This window comes from Ischnura elegans, chromosome 5, assembly GCF_921293095.1.
Source record: "Ischnura elegans chromosome 5, ioIscEleg1.1, whole genome shotgun sequence".
NCBI classification, from domain to species: domain Eukaryota; kingdom Metazoa; phylum Arthropoda; class Insecta; order Odonata; family Coenagrionidae; genus Ischnura; species Ischnura elegans.
This window is the reverse complement of record NC_060250.1, coordinates 68872515-68891494: the sequence shown is the minus strand read 5'-3', so window position 1 is coordinate 68891494 and position 18980 is coordinate 68872515. Positions and strand designations below refer to the sequence as shown.

The 18980-nt window shown below is 38.3% G+C and overlaps 1 protein-coding gene across 1 annotated transcript in view; it reads left to right on the top strand.

Moving 5' to 3' along the window:
* LOC124159029 overlaps positions 1 to 18980 on the top strand; it is a 289111-nt gene that overhangs the window by 164245 nt on the left and 105886 nt on the right. Inside the window, exon 3 of the mRNA XM_046534515.1 lies at positions 16774 to 16945. Coding sequence (XP_046390471.1) covers positions 16774 to 16945 — 172 coding nt within the window. The remainder of the gene's footprint in view (positions 1 to 16773; positions 16946 to 18980) is intronic.

Genomic DNA, 18980 nt, shown 5'->3' with positions numbered 1-18980 from the left:
CTGTTACATTAAGTATGGAACGGGAGTTACATAAAAAATTTAAAACAAAAGATTGAAGGATGCGCTTACAGATTATTACTATTGAAGGCAAATTCTTTGCGAAAAAACACGCTGTGTAGAGGAAGGAAGGGATGGAAGCTCGCTCGACCACACTGAGGCATTTTTAAAAAGCTCCCTCGGGGTATGTTGCATATGTGGAACACAGCCATTTCACTCCCATCATCTTCACGTCCGCAGCGCACCTTCTGAGATCGACCCCGCTTTCTTAATATCCCTCCCTCGCCATTTCTCCCTCTTCCCCACGTGCTGCAAATTGTAAACAAGAAAGTGTAACACAATTATTGGGAGATCTGGGTTGGGAATCCTCGCCTCGGGGAGACGTGGGCTGAAGGAGAAAGAGATTCCTTCATCAGGGGGGTTATTCTGTTAGATCTTCAAATGAATCGTTCAATGAGTCATTAATTGCTCTAGGCTACGACTATTATAGGACGGAAATGAACTGTTCCTGTGGAAGTGAGCCTATTATTGAGCCGAAACTCGCGTACCTTTGGCGGTCACTTTGCACTTCAGACGATTCTCGCATTTGGATTAATCAGAGGGCAGTGGCGCAGCGTGGGGGGGTTTGGGGGATAAACCCCCCCCCCCCCCAGGGCTCAGAAACATTTTTAAGTTTAATCCGTTTTACTTAATTGGATTAATATTACTTACAGAATAGTGTAAATATTAAATAAATATCCCTCCGAAAGCCGTAAAACTCACCATTTTGAACTATTTATCTTGAAGTGTTTCTGAAGGAGTGCCCCCGCACCACCCCGCTTACCCTGGCGGGTATTCCACACCCCCAGACACCCCAGTATTACTTGTGCCTAAAACCCCCCTAGCCTTAATTCCAAGCTGCGCCCCTGTCAGAGGGATCGACTGATTGTATGCCACTCTGCAAGCGAAACGCTGACTTGAAAATAAACTTAATCTATCATTTTTCGCGTAAACTCATTAATTCGGTACCCAATTTTGGAGATGATAAATTACATTACCTATTCGGGAAAATTTTATATGAGTGGCATGATACTCAGTTTTTTTTAATTCAACGTGACGAGTCAACCGAGTTTGAATCCAAATTTTTGAGTGCAGAATCCCCCTCCCCCAGGGGACGGTCGAGCCGCAAACTTGTGGGGAGGGATTGTTATTTTCTGCGACGTGAGTTAGGTCGATCGTCCTGGGCCAAAGAGTGACGAAATATTGAAAGGCCTTGTGAATTGGATGCGAGGGTTTGTTTACGAAAGTCCAGACCAACGACAGGGAGGAGGAAGGAAGAGGATTTGTCTTGTGTAGGGAATCGACAATATCGCTCCGACTACATCGGAGTGTGAAATCAGTTCCATGATGTCGTTTTCCTGAGATGTAGATGCGTGATTGACATATATCGGAGTTATCTCAAAATGCGTGAGATTGCGCAATCGTTTTGTTGACGCTCGTTCAAACCTCTCGTTTAGTTAAGCCCAAAGATTATTTTTTTCAAAGAATTATATTGGCGCATTTTCTTCCAACCGTAATTATGTAATTCTCTTAAAAATGCAGAGTGTTAAATAAAATGTGGGATAGGCTGGATACCCGAGAAATACCGTTTTCGTGGTAAATGCGAAGTGTATTTTTAAAAATGTTTGCGTTGCCATAGCTCAGTAACTAAGGAGTTGCGACCCCATGTTTATAAGACCAAAAATGCTTAATATTGTCTAACCTATCACCCCGTGAAGTATTGCAGATTCCTCCTGGAACACCCTGTATTTTGCCTAATCTTCTCCATTTCCTCTTCGCACATGAGAATCGGAGGAAATAATTGGTGGGATAGGGGAAAACGCGTCAGGTACTCGAAATTCTTTTGCGAGAGTGTAGGGTGAAAGTAGAAGTGATGAAAACAATAGAAGGAGGGAGAGAGAGTGCTCTGGATGATGTAGAAACTGAAGGACGTGATAAAGGAGCGGTAAGTGGGTGTGGTCGAACGGAGTGCCGATGGAAAAGATACGATGAAATCAGTGATACGCGGAAGTGGAGTTAGCGAGGGAGGAAGAGGTCTTCGTAAATAGGGAGAATAATATCTACATCTACGTAATAACCTGTGAGCTACTTATAGGGTGTTTGGCAGGGTGTGATCAATCACCAGCATCCAGGATGCAAGGGTATACCTACATGCACACCACTCGGTCATAAAAATGCTAGGCATACTCAGGGTAAGCAAAGTACGCGGCCGCTTAGGGCGCCAAGCGAAAGGGGGCGATCAAGCGCCGGCTTTTAAGCCCAAAAAATATCACATTCAATATATAAGAACAAGAACGTTATAAGTTTACGCTGATATTTAAGTCTCGACCCTTATTCCTAAAGTATTCGTATTTATTTTAAAATTTATCCAGAGAGAATCCATACTACCTCTCTGGTTATTTTTGAGGGGGTTGAAACGTTTCTCGGTTACAATAGAAAAATTTCTAGAACTGGCCAGGGGAATGCAAGAAAATTATAATTCCTCATTCGTAAAAAAGGCAAAACATGTCAACAGCATATTAAAGCAATCTAGATTGTGCAACACATCTGCTAGAAATACCAGGATAATCCAGAAACATGCATTAAGGAATACATAAGTTAGTAGGCTACACTAAAAATGGACCTATTTGTAAGTCCTAATGCTGCCGTTTTAGTCTCATTTCAATCGCGGAAAAGATGCAATCTGAATCTATCTTTTCTACAATCTATCTCTCATTTGATTTTTATGTTCTCATCTACCGTGTTATTTTGACGTTTATAGGATATGGCTTACTTCGCCGGTACTTAAACTTCTATTGAATTTACATAATTAGTGTAGTTTAATTTTAAGCTTAAGTGGATTCCGTCCGAGTACGTCTCTTTCGACACGTCACGTTATTGCTCTGTTGGAAGTCCCTGCAATTTTGATCAGTTGGCTGCTACGAGAAGATATAAAATTCTCTCTATGAAAGGTTAATTTAATGTGTGAAATTCTACAGAAGGGAGGTAATCGTCATCTACGCCCCTTTTTAACTTGTGATTCGTCGAATAAAACTCGCCTTGTATGAATAATAACCACTCTTAAAGTGCTGCGACCTTTCATTGTGGCTCGTAAAATGCGCTGAACAGTCGTCAGTGTGGTTGTGATTTTTAGCGAATAGAGAGAAGAAAAATAACTCATCAGTGAGAATAATTCTTAATTATGGCGTAAAATAATTAGCATAATTAATGTATCAATTATCCATCGATTAAGCTATATCATTTCTTTGGATACGAAATTATTTAGCTTCATTTTCTTGGATAGCGTCGAGCCCTTTTCTTGTTAGGCCGCAATTCTGTAGTGAAACGAAGATGACGTAACACTGTCGTCAGTCTCCAAAATTCCAAAGAATATCCCTCCTCTAGATCATTCGTAATTCCTGTTTTACCTTCGTATGATGTTATGTCTTCACGGGTTCTCCACCGGGTGAGTGATGCGATGGCTGCCGAAATTTATAAGGCCTACACTAAGGCCTACTGGGATCTTCCCATTCGCTATACTCCCTGAGATCGATGCCAAGGTTAAACTCTGTTCACAGCATCTTAAATTAGCGTATTTTGAGTTAAAATGGACAGATTGAACTGATGAAATTTTCGTTTAGTTACATAAAAAGCGCAAAAAGGTCTAGAAATCGATTTTAGAGGATTTTCGGCAGTGATACTGTTCTAAATGTGCAAAATTATTTTTCTTACCACTGGTTATTTTAAAGAGTAATTTTAGCCTTTCTCTACTTGTGACTTTATTAAGTCGAGTTATGTCATTTTAAGTTCTTGTGAATCAAACATTTTTTTTTTAGTTTTAACCAACACAGTTACTCCGAGTTGAGTTATCGTGGTTAAGGCTTGAGGTACCGAAACTTCGGCAGCCGCCCTCTCAAATACCCGATGGAGAATCCGTAAAAACTTCAACAACTTTTCGTAACTTGAGAATTTCCTGATTAAGAAGTCTCGATCGCGGAAGATTCGCGGCTGCGCCACCAAACGTCTTACCGAATAGGGCCCTCTCTGCCCGTGACGGAAGTTCTGAAAACGTAAGCAGCGCGAGCGGTCCGAGTCCGTGGGAGAGTGGGGAGGATGAGGGGGGGACGCCGCACCCAGCAACGAAAGCGGAGCGTATAGGAAATGCATCGAAATTGCCGCCGCGGCGCGTATAGTAGTAGCAGTGGCGACGACGGCAGCGGCTTACGCGTAGGTATCGGTCGTGTGGAAAAGTGGGCCAAGGGCAAGAGGGCGTGCATTGGAAGCTAATGGCAATGAGTTCGAGGAAGAGGGAAGGTGGGAGATTCGCGTCGGAGATTTGAACGGGTGGGGAGGAAGAAGAAGAAGAAAGGTAGGTGTGGAGGGGAAGAAAACATATAATAGGGAAGGTGGAACAGTGGGAAGAAGAGGGAGAGAAATTTAGTTGGAAGTTCCTCGTTCATCATCGTTCATTCATGCATCATCATTAGTCAACAATCCTAAGATTAAACTTCAGCCGGCCACGAGTATGTATATCGGCCAGAATGCAACGACGATCGACTTAAGCTGAAGACGTCTCCAGGGCAGGGGACGAAACTATGTCACTAAAAGTCAACCGACGCGAGGTATACCCGAAAGATCGACTAATACTAGACGTCGCGAAAGACTCCAGTATAGATTTAATCCTAAGATAGGTTTGACGCAGATCTCCATTCTTCTCTTCTACCCGCTAGACTTTACATAGCGACGCATTTCTCCACTTTTACATCCTTTATAACATATTCTATGTAACTCATGTATCTTCTACTTGTCTTACCACGATTGTTTCCATCAGGCCATCATGTTTTATAATGTGCCAACTAAGTTGCTTAGGTACTCGGTTTATCCTTTTAATATCTATCATTCTTTAATATCATTAAGGGGGTCTTAGTCCTCCCCCCTCTAAAATGTTTGTGGTATGAGGTCTTAGCCGTGCTTTTTCCAAATGATCCACCTCCTCTCCTCATAATACACCTCTTTGTGTCGTGTTCTTGCATGTAAATAGCTTAATACTGACCGCTGGAGGTTGCGTGGCGCTGTTTAGTATAAGTTCAAGTAATTAATTCCAATGCGTAAGCTTGATTTCCATTCATGAAAATGGAGTGCAATTCTATTGGTTCTTCTCAAGATGACCAGATGCGCAATTCATTGGTTTCACTCGGGGAGGTGGAAGTATCATTCCATTCAGACCCGTGTTGGATCCCTCCATAAGGCGGCGGACGGCCATAGCCTGAGTGCGCCACCAGCACTATGCACGGGTAGGACTACCGGGTATGTGTCTATGGGTGTGGAATATAACAAATAAATTTTGAAATTTTAATCCTTATCCTTGAGATAGAATCGATTCTTACCAGATTGAATTATATTAATATTAATAAGTATTTTATTTACTCAAGACGGTGTTAATTATGCTAATAAATCAGACATCATTGAAATCTAGTTAACTGTTCAATGTTGGTATTCTGACAGTAAAATTTGTCAGTTTCGGAACAGAAGGGCGATTTCAAGATTTTCCGGCTGGAGGGCGCACCGGGATACGTCTCGGTGACCCGGCGGCCGAGTACGGGCCTGATTCGATTATGTTAAGTGCCTAAACCAAAGCAATATCATCTTGAAGAGAGACAGGGATTAATGAAAAGCGGAAATCGGAGACACGTGCGCCGAGAAGGGAGGCACAGACATGGGTGGGATAGACATTCGGTTCCGCAACATAAATCTCCAGATTTTCTCCCGTTCTCCGTCCCGAGTTCTCGATACTCGGCCGCAGTCTGTGAAAGAGAGAGCTGTTGGTTTATAACCCCATCAAGCTCTTAAGGGTCGCGACCCAGCGGGAGGTCGTGAAAGGTTTCTTCCTCTTCCCTTTCTGAGGCTTCTTATAGGTCATCCCCCGTCGGAGAAGGGGTTCGCCTCACGTGTAGTTTGGCGGCTGCTGGGGATGAAGTTAGCGATGGAAAAATCGATTTCATTTTAATCGAAAATCAAGTTTTAATACCCAAGGGTCGGGGAAATCGAGATCGAGCCATGATTTTCAAGATTCGATTCAAACTTGAGTTTTCAACTTCTATCTCGACCATTTCATTTGATCTCAGTAGTGTCACCACCAGCCTCTGTTATCTTCAACTGTCCCATGTTGAAGACTTTTTTTTCTAAAGCCAGTGAAATTAGATAGCCCGATCATCGAGGAAAGCATATCAATCAGTTAATCTTTCTTAAAAATTTTGGTGAAGCCGAATGGTTCCAAGCGGTGATCCCAAAACTTTTATGTGCGTGCATTTGTAAACTTTTACCACTAATGATTCAAGCATGTATTCTAAATAGATTTTTCCACTATTCCAATGTGTATTTTGAGTGTTTTGCGAATGGATGATAAACATATTTTTGTATGAACTGATTTTTTTAAAGAATCGTCGAGTTTATCGATTAATCGCTCCTTTGGTTATAATAACGGTTTTCGATGAAATGACGAGCTTTTCATTTCGGTTAAAAATAGATTGTTCGAAAAATCGATTTCGACCGAAATTTTTCATCACTAGGTCATCATTTCATCATTTGCCGGCCTCGGTGGCGGCGGGGTAACGTTCTCGCCTGTCATACAAGAGGTCGCGGGTTCGAGTCCCGCCTGGGTAGGTTTCCCCGGTCCAGGGCACGGTCGTTTGTGTACGTTTACTTGTTACATTTGTTGAGCACCCCGGTGTAAAATGGCCAATAAGAGCTTTATCCGGTGGTTTGAGAATTAAAAAAAAAATAAAATAAATTTCTCTCTGCCGAATTAAAGTCGCTCATCTCTTACCGGAACATGCTTTTTCTGTCTTATTTCCGGTGTTAGCTGTTATGCCTGTTAGCTGTTCCGCAACGAGGAGGTAACGGCAAATGAAGTGAATGTAATTTTAGGGAAAATTTCAAAGAATTATCCTCTAATTGTACTTTATTGATTGACGGACGCAAATGGTGAGACGGCTTTTCGTGCAATACTGTCTAGAAGTTGCGTGTAAAAATCCACAGTTTCAAACAGCTTCTTATCAGGCGTATATCCAGAAATTTTCTTCGGGGGAACCTCGTAAGGTCCTCTAAGGAAAATTAATCAGTAAGATTGAGAAATTCCGGGACTTGCGGTTTATATAATTTTAGCGGTTTTTAACTAGGTCTTCTTCATTATATCGTTTAGAAACTTGGACTTACTTCATCGTCATAATACGCCGTTTTATTTAATTAGATGTGTTCATTTTATTAACTTTCCATTATCATCAGTTTTACAGCCATAAAGAAGACTAAATCCCACCTCTTATCCTGGAAAAGGAAGTGTGCATATATTTTTTTTTGGAATCATAAATGGCGTCAATTTTCTCTTCCGTAGATGCATCTATCTAACTGAATGTATTAGCTTAACAGGCAGGAGTGTATATCAGTGGATGAGAATGAAACAATAGATATTTGTCGTGGACAGTAACGATGGAATCGGTAAAACAATGACAATTGTGCTCCTTAATCACAAAGGTAAACCCAATTGTGATACGTATATGGCCTTCCTCTCTGGTGAATGATTGTAAGCCGTGTCTCAATAGGAGCGATGGCAAACCATGTACGAGGCTGATCTCAAACTCAACTATTTCGCCTTTGCAGTAAACTAGGTGATTCTCTCATAATCTGAAGGTAAAAATATTCTGTTATTGAAATATTTTCGTATTCTTGCGTCAAGGAACTCTATCTCTAAATATGACGCCGAAGAGAATCACTATTGTTGATTGGGTCAGGTTAGTGGGTTGAGGGTGCAAATTTTGCTCTCCTTGATGTCTCTCACCTGTCAGATATTCCTTTTGATAAGCAGTTGATTTTAAGTAGTTTATGTGTAACGGTTCGCAGGTCCACAACCGCGAGAAACCATTGATTTTTATCAATCGATACCATAATGATACCGAATATATGTAATGAGGTTGATGTGGCGGTGCTGGTTTTTTGTGTACATAGAATCATTTACTTTCCGTGTAGTAGTTGAGTCTCAGGTACTTATTAAAGAAATTATTGCTCTTATAGCTGTCCTCACTTGTACTTGGTAAGTAAGGTTTTTCTTCCGAATCTCAGCCAGGTTTTATTTTTGAGGATGATGAATCAGAAGGATCGACTGATTTTATATCACTCATATTCTATTTAGTTGCTTGACCATATTGAATTTTGAATTTTATTTTTGAACTTGAATATTATAATTTGAATTGAATGTAGACTTGAATTTTATAATTTGTTCTTCTTATTCATGTTCCATCACTAATCATTTTGGTGCAAATATCATGCCACAACGAGCACAACGTTGACTTGGAAATAAACTGAATCCATCATATTCCACGAAAGCTCATTATTCAGTACCTAATGCTGGAGCTGATAAATTGCATTACCTATTCGGGAAAATTCATGTGAGTAGCTTGATACTCAGTTTGCTTATTTGACGTGACGAGTATGTTCTTGACTGCATTCTCATCTTAGCACTGTGCCCCTTGGTGTATCGTCATTCATATTCTTAATAGCAGGAATTCTAATCATCACCGCCTCTCTCAGGCGTTTCATTTTCCTCGCGTCGTCTCCGCCATGCGAGGTCCTTGTGGACTAAAACCCGTGACACGATTGGAAAAGTGTCAATGTCGGGAAGGGGAGGAGTCGGAGCTCGCGAAGAGAGATTGTTGAGAATTGAAATAAACTCTCGTAAAAATAAATAAAAGCGCACAAAGGCTGACCTTGGCAATGTGGAACAGTACGTCATTTCAGCTCCTGCGTGTTCCCGCTCGCTCTTGAGACAGACGTGAAACAAGCGTTCGTGTTTGCGCTGCGTTTACAACGGTGTTTCTGAGAATCGAGCTCTTCATCACCGACTCTAAGGGCCGTATCCCAGAACCTAACTCGATATAGTCTCCTCACCCCTCCTCGATGGTTCAGATCTCAGAGTCCAGTTGAGTTAAGAGTTCGTCAACTTAAGGGCAGATGGCAATATTTGGCGATACTGTGTAACAGGAAACACAATCACAGAATCACTAATATTGTTTGTTTCACAATTTTTTTAATGGACTGACCCAGGTTTCAATACTATACACCAGGTTTGAGAATGACGTATAGTATAGTCTCGAAACCGGGGTCAGATTTAAAAAAATTGTGAAACATATAATATTAGTGTATCTGTGATTGTTTCCTATTGAGAGTCCTTATAAGACTGGCCCGATGCTTTGTTGCAGTTGTATTGATTAGAAATTTTATTTGCATTACAATTCACTGCTCACAAAGAAGAACTTGCACCAGCATTTAAAAAATCAAAATTTATAAATTTTATTTGCGTAATTTTTCAATTTACCATGACAATCCTTAAGTTGCTGTTTCAGTGTTAGACTCAACTTTTCACTCTGCGCAGCCGTCTTGAATGCTTCATTGTATTTTACTCTGAGCTCTAGTCCAATGTCGGAATGATTTGCCCCGAAGAGTGTCAGCTCTGAGAAGTGTTAGGCTCGTGTTATTTGTCAGCAAGCGACATGCCAGTTGTGCATTTGTCTATTCGCTGGAGCGGTCCATTCATCCTCGTTTCCTTTCACTCTTCCTGGTCGTGAAACAATTGCCGACATTAGCTGTTGGAGAAGGGGAAAGTGAAGAGGTGTGTTTCCAGAAGGAGGCTCGAGGTTTGACGAGATTGAAAGGCCATATCGGGGAGACGTATTGTAACGACTGAATTCCGCGACGGGTTTGTGCGCACCGTCTTTGGCGGATTTCTCTGTCTTCATCCATCACGCACATCAGTCAAGTATTTCCGCTTTGACCAATACGCATCTCGCCGATCGCTTTGCAAGTGGGGCCAAGGAGCGAGCTAAATGCACGATCGGTGACTCATCGTACGCTTTCGAAAATGTGTACCGGGTCAGAAGTTGATCATATCTCCCGCGAACGAAAAAAATGAAGAGGTAACACCACACAGATTGTTATTTTGTCCATTTTCCTGATTTCACATACATTTCAGCTAGTTTTCCTAGATTTTGAAGGCTTATGGAGTAGATATTTTTAAGAATTTTTCTATATCTCATGTAAAATATTTTACATCTTAATAAATAATAAATTTATTTTTAAATTAGTATACGTATTGAAAATATAAAAGTATAAAAGTGTTGAAAAGGGTCTACTCAACGTGTTTATCATGAAAATTTCAGGATTGTAATTTAAATTTTGAATAACTAAGTCGTCTCGATAAAAATCTTCTCGAGCGGGAGTGATGTGTCTTATTAAGGTTCGTTTGAATAAATTCGGAATTCAGAAATTTTGTTTTGTTTAAAATGTATCGCACTCAGTTATTGAAAGATATGATGAAAAGCAAAACTTGCTGGCTCGCTGACTATTTTGCTTTTAATGAGGTATTTTTCCTACCTCTTCTCTTTTCACAGAAATAACTTAATTTGATAGTAATTGTTTCTGTCGCTTCCTCGTAGTTAAAAAAAACCTATATGGTCCTTTGATTTTATCCCTGTCAAATTTTATAGTGATAAGTTTATTTTAGGCGGTTTTCCGTGTAAATTGCATTTAAATTAAGTTCAAATAAACTTTATAGTTTTAATATATGCAACCCAGTACTTATTCCACTCTTCGTTTCATACATCAAACAATATCTTCCTCCTGTTTCACTTGTGACGCGATGGTTTTAAGCGAAAAAACATTTTGAATGGGCACGGTAAGCAGGTCTTTGAAAACAATGAACGAAATTGTGCGTTCATTTTCAAAAAATAAATAAACAATAAATAAAATAAAATATGTAAAAATATTGTATATTGTTGCCATCTTTGTATTTTATATTGTTCATGTTTTTTCTTTCATAGCCCTGAGGATGATTTAAAAAGAAATCGAAACGTTGGCTATAACTTGTTTTACATTGACCTAAACTCCAAGAAATATTATAAAATGTATTAAACAAGGTCAAGAATTAAAGAGGGAAAATAATAATAATAATTATCTAATAAATAAAAAGATAGAGACTTGTAGCTAAAGGAAGAGAGTGATAGCGAAAGATATTGACTGGTAGCTATTTTTTATCCTTCTCAGCTCAAGTTCATTTTCAAATGACGGGTAAAGTAAATTCATTTTAAGACGATTATTTCTATGGTTAGCCTTAGAATGAAAAAATAGCATTTATCTCGTTTGTGAGGGTCGATGATTGATGTGGCAGTTGAACGGATTCAGTGGTTGGAAATAGGGCGAAAGTGTTACGATTGTGTGGAAGTGAATGTGTGGTGAGGAAGGTGATGATTAGCTCATAGACGCCTTAAAAACCCCACGAATCGTGCCTGTCGATCATACCTGTATGTTTTCCTGCAATCTCCTTCATTGCTCGTAATCGATGCCCAGAAAATCTTTTTCTCATTTGCTGAGTTTTTTTTTCTACAAATAAACTTTTGTCCTCCTACATTCCTTAGTTTTATTATGAAGCATGAAAACGTGACGTTAACTCATGAAGATGCAATTTATGGAGTGCAATTCTATATAGTCTTAACCGAAGAAAAAGTACATGAAGGAATGCACTTGTCCGCTGAAGCTAGAAAGGCTGCAGTCAAGCGAGCTCTAATCATTGAAATTAATTCCTATATCCCTGTGTTTTCCCCATACTGTACTTTTCGTTAAGGCTCTACTTAATTACACTTGGGAAGACTTAGAGGGAAACTATGAGATATTTGATAGGTGTATATGCCAGTGTTTAGATGAATTTCTGGGAAAAACTTGCATTCATTTAATATTAAATACAGTGCTTTTCATGATGTAGTAGAGTGGATAATTGTTGCATGATTAGTAATTCATGAAAACCTTCAGAAAATGTTTCTAAACCATAGAATGTCAAGATTTTTCAATCCTTGTCCACTCATGATAACCATGGGTGTAGAATTAGGATCATCCTCCTAATTCAAGCACGTAATGCGATGGTAAGGATAAAAATTAAATCTTTGCTTCGTGATGAACTTTGAACAGTAAGGTGAAGTGTACCTTGTTGAGGTACCTCATTACTGATAGATGCATCATTTTCCGTTCACTGCCGTGGACGACACCTGTTATTCATAAGCAATCGAAGTCTCACGAAGATTGATCAGAAAATATTTCACGTTTTCCTTAAAAAAATACAAATTTGAATGTTTTCCTTCTCTACGCGTTTATTGTCGTTTTTAACCAAGGCAAGTCAGTATAAGCTCAAATGAGGCCTTGCTTACCCCGCTATTATGTGGCACAGTATCTGGAATTCTTTCGAGTTTGTCAGTTTCATATTTAATTTTGTTTAAATCTCCCTTTTTAGTCAACTTCGAAATTTTGGTATTGTAAAAGTGGACCGAGATCATATTTAAATTTTCCAAATCAATGGTTATTTGAATTTTTATTTAATTTTAAAAATATATGAAATAAAATAATGAGTTTGAAATCAAACGTTTACTTTCAGTTAGAATCATGCGATTTCTTGTGAATCGATCCGCTCCGAATCCGGCTTAACTATATTTGACTCTCCAGAAAACTGGAATTTTACTAGGCCAAAAAATTCAAATTGTTTGAATATATGATTTTTTCGGAATTGCAACACAAAGAATTATCTGGAATGTGTGTGACGTCAGGTACAAAATTGAGAAAATTTCCCTCCTGTGATAAGTAATTCCCTAACGTTTTTTAACAATTGCAATGAGTATGCCATAGCATTTAATTATTTTGATAAGAATTGCCTTTGATTAAAAAACGAACCGTTTGGGTTTGATCCCGTTTGCTTTAAAACTATGCAAGATTTTTTCTCATTTGATTCAAATTTATAATGGAGATTCGAGTAGCATTGATTCGAAAATAACCGATTCATACTGCTGTACATTACATTGACTTAGATTATCTGTAGTATTTTTACGGAAAAATTCACTTAAATACAAGTTAATTGAAACCCAACCATCAATAATTTACTTCGCAAAGTATCTTAGTATTATCTTATCCTTAAATGTGGAAGTAGATTTTTTTAAGGTTTTTTATTGCATAGCATTGCGATATCTAGCGCGAATAAGCCTTTCTGATAATTTAGTGGGGTAGCCTTCTCATGCGCGTTTAAGTTGCACAAATTAAATTTTGAAGACCAAGGAATTCTATTTTAGGGAATTCTATTGATGTCCGTTTGATAACTTCAATGTTAAACCAATGTGGAAATAGTATGCTTCTCCTTACTCATATTAATTGACACGGTGATTTTTTTCGGATCCATTGTTGAAAATTGAGAATCGGATCTATTGAATGAGCTATTTCTGAATGTTTTGCACAATTAAGTGAAATGCATCAATAATTTGCTAATTTGTTGAAGCAGGTGAAGGTCAGCCTCAAAATTAATCAGTATAACTGAATAATATTTGAAGGAAACATTACTTATTTGAATTTTTTATTATATTATTGCTATTATAGCCATACGATTTCGCTCTCCTATAAAAAATAGTAAAAATTCGAATGTGGAAAAATAAATTATGTATGCTTCCGACAATTGGGGCTAATTGAATTACTGCCAGCACAAAAAAATGTTTCATGTTCCTATTATCCATAATTTACTTTTTCCAAGTATTTTCCTTCTAATTTGAAATTTCTACGGCATTTTTTGAAAATAATTACCGCTGTATCCAACGGGTAAAATGAAAAATGTCTCTTAAGAAGAATTTCGCAATGAGAGGAAAAGTGACAATTAGGTAACCATGTTTGACAGAGTAAAGCGCTTCCTTCTACTTTTTCCTTTTTCTTTCCATTTTCTCTCTCTTCCAATTATAATACATATCGTATTTTTATTCCCAAACAGCGCATGCTCATTATATGTGCAACAGTCTTCCTCCTTGCATCCATGTACCCCATGTCACTTATGTGATTGGGTTGGCGATGAGTCTGTGGGTGGAGCTACTACGAGAAACTGTGGAATCCAATCGTTGTTCGAGTGTAGATTTTCCCTGCTCTGATTTTTGGAGCGTTTATAATGCATTGGAATCAAATTTAGGACTATATTGGGAACACTATTAAGGAAATTAGGTTTAATGGCCTGGGTTAGAGGCTTTTAAACACGTGAATCCTCTAATTTAGCCACGCCCTCTAATATAAAGCGATATTTGAGTAGAAATGTCTCTCAATTCTGCTTATTGTTCACTTTTTTCACGATTGCTTTCCCCCATTTGAGCCATGTTTTAGTCTGACATAGTGCATACGATACGGCCCACACTACTAGCAATGAGAGGCAAATAGTTAGATCCTTTCTTTTACTATCGTATCATTGAAGCGCCATTATTATTCCAAGAACGGATACATTTTCGCTATAAAATCGTGATGTAGTCGGAGGCGCTGGTATCCGTTGGTTAGTGAAAATCACGCAAAGCGTTTTTTATTTATTTATCACGCATCTAATTAAACCGTATCACCCTAGGGCGTGGAGTGATTCTGGATGGAAGTTCACATTGTCAATCACTCTTCCAGAATCATTATCCTGTTTGGTTGTAAGCTACGTTATATCAGTATTGTTGCTTAAAAAGCATCAATTCTGCTTTTCAGAGAGAATGTTGACCACACCATTTTAACTAAATCGTTGGCACGTGGCGTCTGCACTCAAGGACGGTCTATGCGAGCCGATCCTTTCATCTATCGGAATGAATGGATGCGCGAGGTGAGGGTTGGGTTCGTTGAGTTGGCTAGGCCACTGGATGCTTGGGGTCCGGTCTGCATCCAAATGGCTGTGGAGATTTTCCAACGCAAGGGCAATCCCTACTTTCATGAAATGAGAAGAACTCTTCAAATGTGTTTTCCACATATAAGCTGTGGTTGGATCGTAAACCTTAAGAAATTTCGGGGGGTGAAGAGCGGTTAGGTAAGGATTTTAAGTTTGAATAAGATCGTTCTTAAATAACTGGCAAATCAAATTATAAAATCGTCGTCTTCTTTTACCGCGAGACAGTAAAATGCATCAAAGATATTTGTAACCTCTGGTAAAATTGACTTTTCTCTGTAAGCCATTACATTTGTACGCTAAACTTCCGATCATTATTGGTATCATTATATGCTTTAAATGTAAGACGTGATATTCTTTATCACGTAATTTCATAGCTGTATGAAACCGCTTTACGCCAGAAACATTGTCCGGTACTGAGGAAAATGATTTTAAAGTGAAAGAAATGGTTGAAAAAATGCGGGTGAAAAAAATAACATTGCGAAAGTTTTTACGCGGGTAAAAGTTTTTATTGCGCTATCATAAGTGTTCATTTATTTAACTTCATCACTATCAGTACCGCTGTTAGCCCTTCACTTGCAAGTGGTCGTTATTTATTTATTCATTAAGATTTTTATTCGGTAACTATACAAATGAAAACCTTGATTTCATATTTCTTCACCCCTTTCCTTTCATTTCCAAATAAGCCCTTCCATTCTGAACTACCCACCTGTCCTAAATGCTGCAAATGACCTCGGGTTAGGATTTCCTTAACATTCAACCAGATAAGTACAGCATCTGTTTGTGTGATATTACAGCTCAACTCGGCGGTGGTACTTACAATCAAAGGGGGAGAAATGTATTTTTTCCGCATCAGTAACACAATTGTGAAACCATAAAATGGTTTTGAGAATCGGGTTTCGAAGATCAGGAAAATCTTGGCGTTTTTCAAATTGATGCTATATAACACGGGTCGTGTAATTTAGTGAACATGCTCAGGATCACCGGAGCTATACGTATGTTATATATATTCACCTGTTCCAATTTTTTCGCATGAGATTCATGTCATCTTTGGGCTTCTTTTAGACCAACAAGGAATTCTATTGAACACTATCTCATTTTGTTGTGAAAGAATTAGTTTTTCAACTTCAGCCCACTGACTCATGGCATTGGCAGTGGCAGTGAAGTATTTTCCTAAGTTTATAAAGTAAACCCTCTATTACTTATTGTGTTAGTTTGGATAAATTTGCGCCCTAAATTGGAAGTTCATGAAAGTTAATAACCCTTAGTGAAAAATCAAAGTGCATAAATCCAACTATTCAGCTACAAATTATTATAGATGTTACACGCGTACCAAATAATTAGTATTACTCTATTGATTTAAGTGCTTCCATAATTATTGGTGAGGCTGTTGCATAATTGAAGGGTGAATTAAAATTATCATCTTAGATTTTCATCTAAATATGCTATTGGATATCTATCCTTTCCCTGCATTTCTAACTGCATTATTACTCACCAAAATCCTTACAAAAATGTTTGTTGTTATGTGAGATATCAGCTAAGAAGTTCAAAATCATATTGGCTCAGGAGGAGAGAGGTTTAACATGAAAACCTCCCTTGGGTACTATAATATGTTTACCTACATACATTTGGAGTTCGTTTCAGCGTATTTCAACTGGAAATAGCCATTAATTTCTCGTTGTTCCGATTTTTGTCGAAGATTTCGAGTACGTAACCAGGCTAAAAGCCGGGACCCGATTGTATTATGATCGATATAATAGTACCAGGTGTCATTTCTTGCTAATTTAACGATACATAATCTAATACTGCCGTCTTCTAAGACGCCTAGTGTCAGCGTCCACCTGACGGGTGTATGTCGCGTCGGTTGACTTTTCGTGACAACAGTTTTTTTCTCCAGGAGGCGATAAGTCAACCGATGCGATGTATACCTGGGAGATGGACGCGACGATACATAATGTGTTTCATATGCCGTAACAACTAAATTAAAATATTCTTTTTTCTTTCTTTTTCAGAACATTCGAAAAAATCAAGATGTACTTCAGCGAGCAGAGTGAAACGATACCCATGTCATTCGTGCTTGGATTTTATGTGACACTGATCGTGAAGAGGTGGTGGGAGCAGTATCGCCTGCTGCCCTGGCCGGACTCGCTAGCCCTCTTCGTGTCAGCAGCCATTCCGGGACAGGTAAAGTGTGTTCTTGTTGCTGGACATCCACTTCTAAATTAATTGTTATTTTTTTATGCATTCACCTCTAAATAGTAGGATGTTTTCGCAAATTCACCTCAGTAAATTATTCCTATTTGTCCGATTTACATTGATTCACCTCAATCTTTTTTTTATCAGTGAAGCTTCTTCTATATGATAATTATATTTTGGATTTTTACAACGTTATCAGGTCTCACAAATATATTTACCTACCACGCTTAGAAAAAGTTAATAGTCTTTGATTTAATAATTAAAACGTGTTATAAATTTTTATTACCTATGATATCTTTTGTGTTGAAAATCTTGGATATGACCCATTGGAATGAAGGGTAAAAGAAGAAAATGTTATCCAACATAATCTGTAATGATACGAAGATCGACCTCGAATACGAGTTATGTTGTAAGGATACAGTCACGTGAGAAGTTATACCTCCTGAATCTCATTAGTCATAAGAGACGTTTTTCGTTCTCCCTGCTTGAGTAATTTTGGCAACTCTTCTAGGCCCAGCTGATTACGTAACATGTGCCCACAATGGTTAATACGGCACGTGTTCCGCGCCCTAATGGCAAAGTATCGCTGTATCTTGTCAATAATGACGTATAATTCTCCGTAAGGAGTTCTCGAAAGATCCAATGAGGTTGTATATCCAATTGAATTTCGGAAGCGAGTAGTGTACACGGTGACGTGGAGTGAATAGGAATTTAATTATGTCAGTTAGCAGGCATTTTTATTCGGGTCAGGGTTAAGATCGTAAGGGTTATCACCCGAATCCAAATCGTTCGCTTTTGTATTCGAAGGTGCCACATGATAACTGATCGTTATCATTTACCATCGATAAGAGCACACCAGAAAAAAGCACTCTTAATTTTTCCTTCTATGGTGAAGAAGTGATTTAATGAGATGATACGGAAAGAAAAGTGTATTAATTCTCTAACATGCAGTCTCAAAGCTATGTATAAAGTTTTATATACTTGCGTAAGTCTGTCTTAAAAGGGAGGCCACTGTGCTACACGAATAGGTGTAGTGTAATAGATGTAATCTGCAGTAATGCCTTTTGTAGGAACAATAGTGTGCACCACGGATATAATGGGAATAAATACTTAGGTATGAACTTGGTAACATATGTACCGAAGTTGAATATAATTGGGTTAGAAATGAATTAATTAATGCTTGGAAATATCACGATTAAAATGAATTATTCAGCTTCACGTTTTATTTCTCTGTTGGCATTTTTTAAATATGACGTGAGGTTAGTAAATGCTTTTTAAAATTTCTCGAGTTACTTTAAATTTATTAAGTTATGGATACATCCGTTTGTGTAGTGACTCGCTATTACCTAGCACGAAACCTTTTCTCATTCGTGCATTCGCTATTTCTGTGTCGGTATTTTGTACCAATGTGAAGCATTTGCTGGACCTCACGTGCTTCAATATCTGAAGAACAAACCGCTCGTTACAAAGAGAAGAGCTGAATAAATTATCCCTGAAAAGGTCTCTTTGTTATGTTCATCGTCTCCACGATGTTCATTATTGTGCCAAGAGAGGAAACTACCATGACCTTAGCTTTGTTCGACCTTCATTCAGTTGAGATTTTTCGTGTTTTTCCATTCGTATCTTGTTGTCCGTTATTATATCGTTCTGTAGAATAAATCCATTTGTAAACAAGATCTAGTGACAAGGATAAATTGTCTCGCAAGAATGGAATGATTTTTTTAGTTTCCTCATTGCACTTTTTATTAGCATAGGACTCAAAATGGAAAACTTGTGATTTACTGGTATCAAGTATGGGAGAGTTACTCTATAAAGTGAGTATGGAGGGAATTTTATGTAAAGGGTATTTATTTCAATACATTTACTTCATTCGCAGTGAATAACATAAAATTTTTTTTAACAGGATTACTTTTTCAATTTATTTCAATAAATTTTAATTTTCCATGCTTTCTGGCCTTGAAGTACAATGAAATCTAAATCTCTGGAAGTTATTTGCGTTGGTTCTGAGATTCCCAGAAAGCAG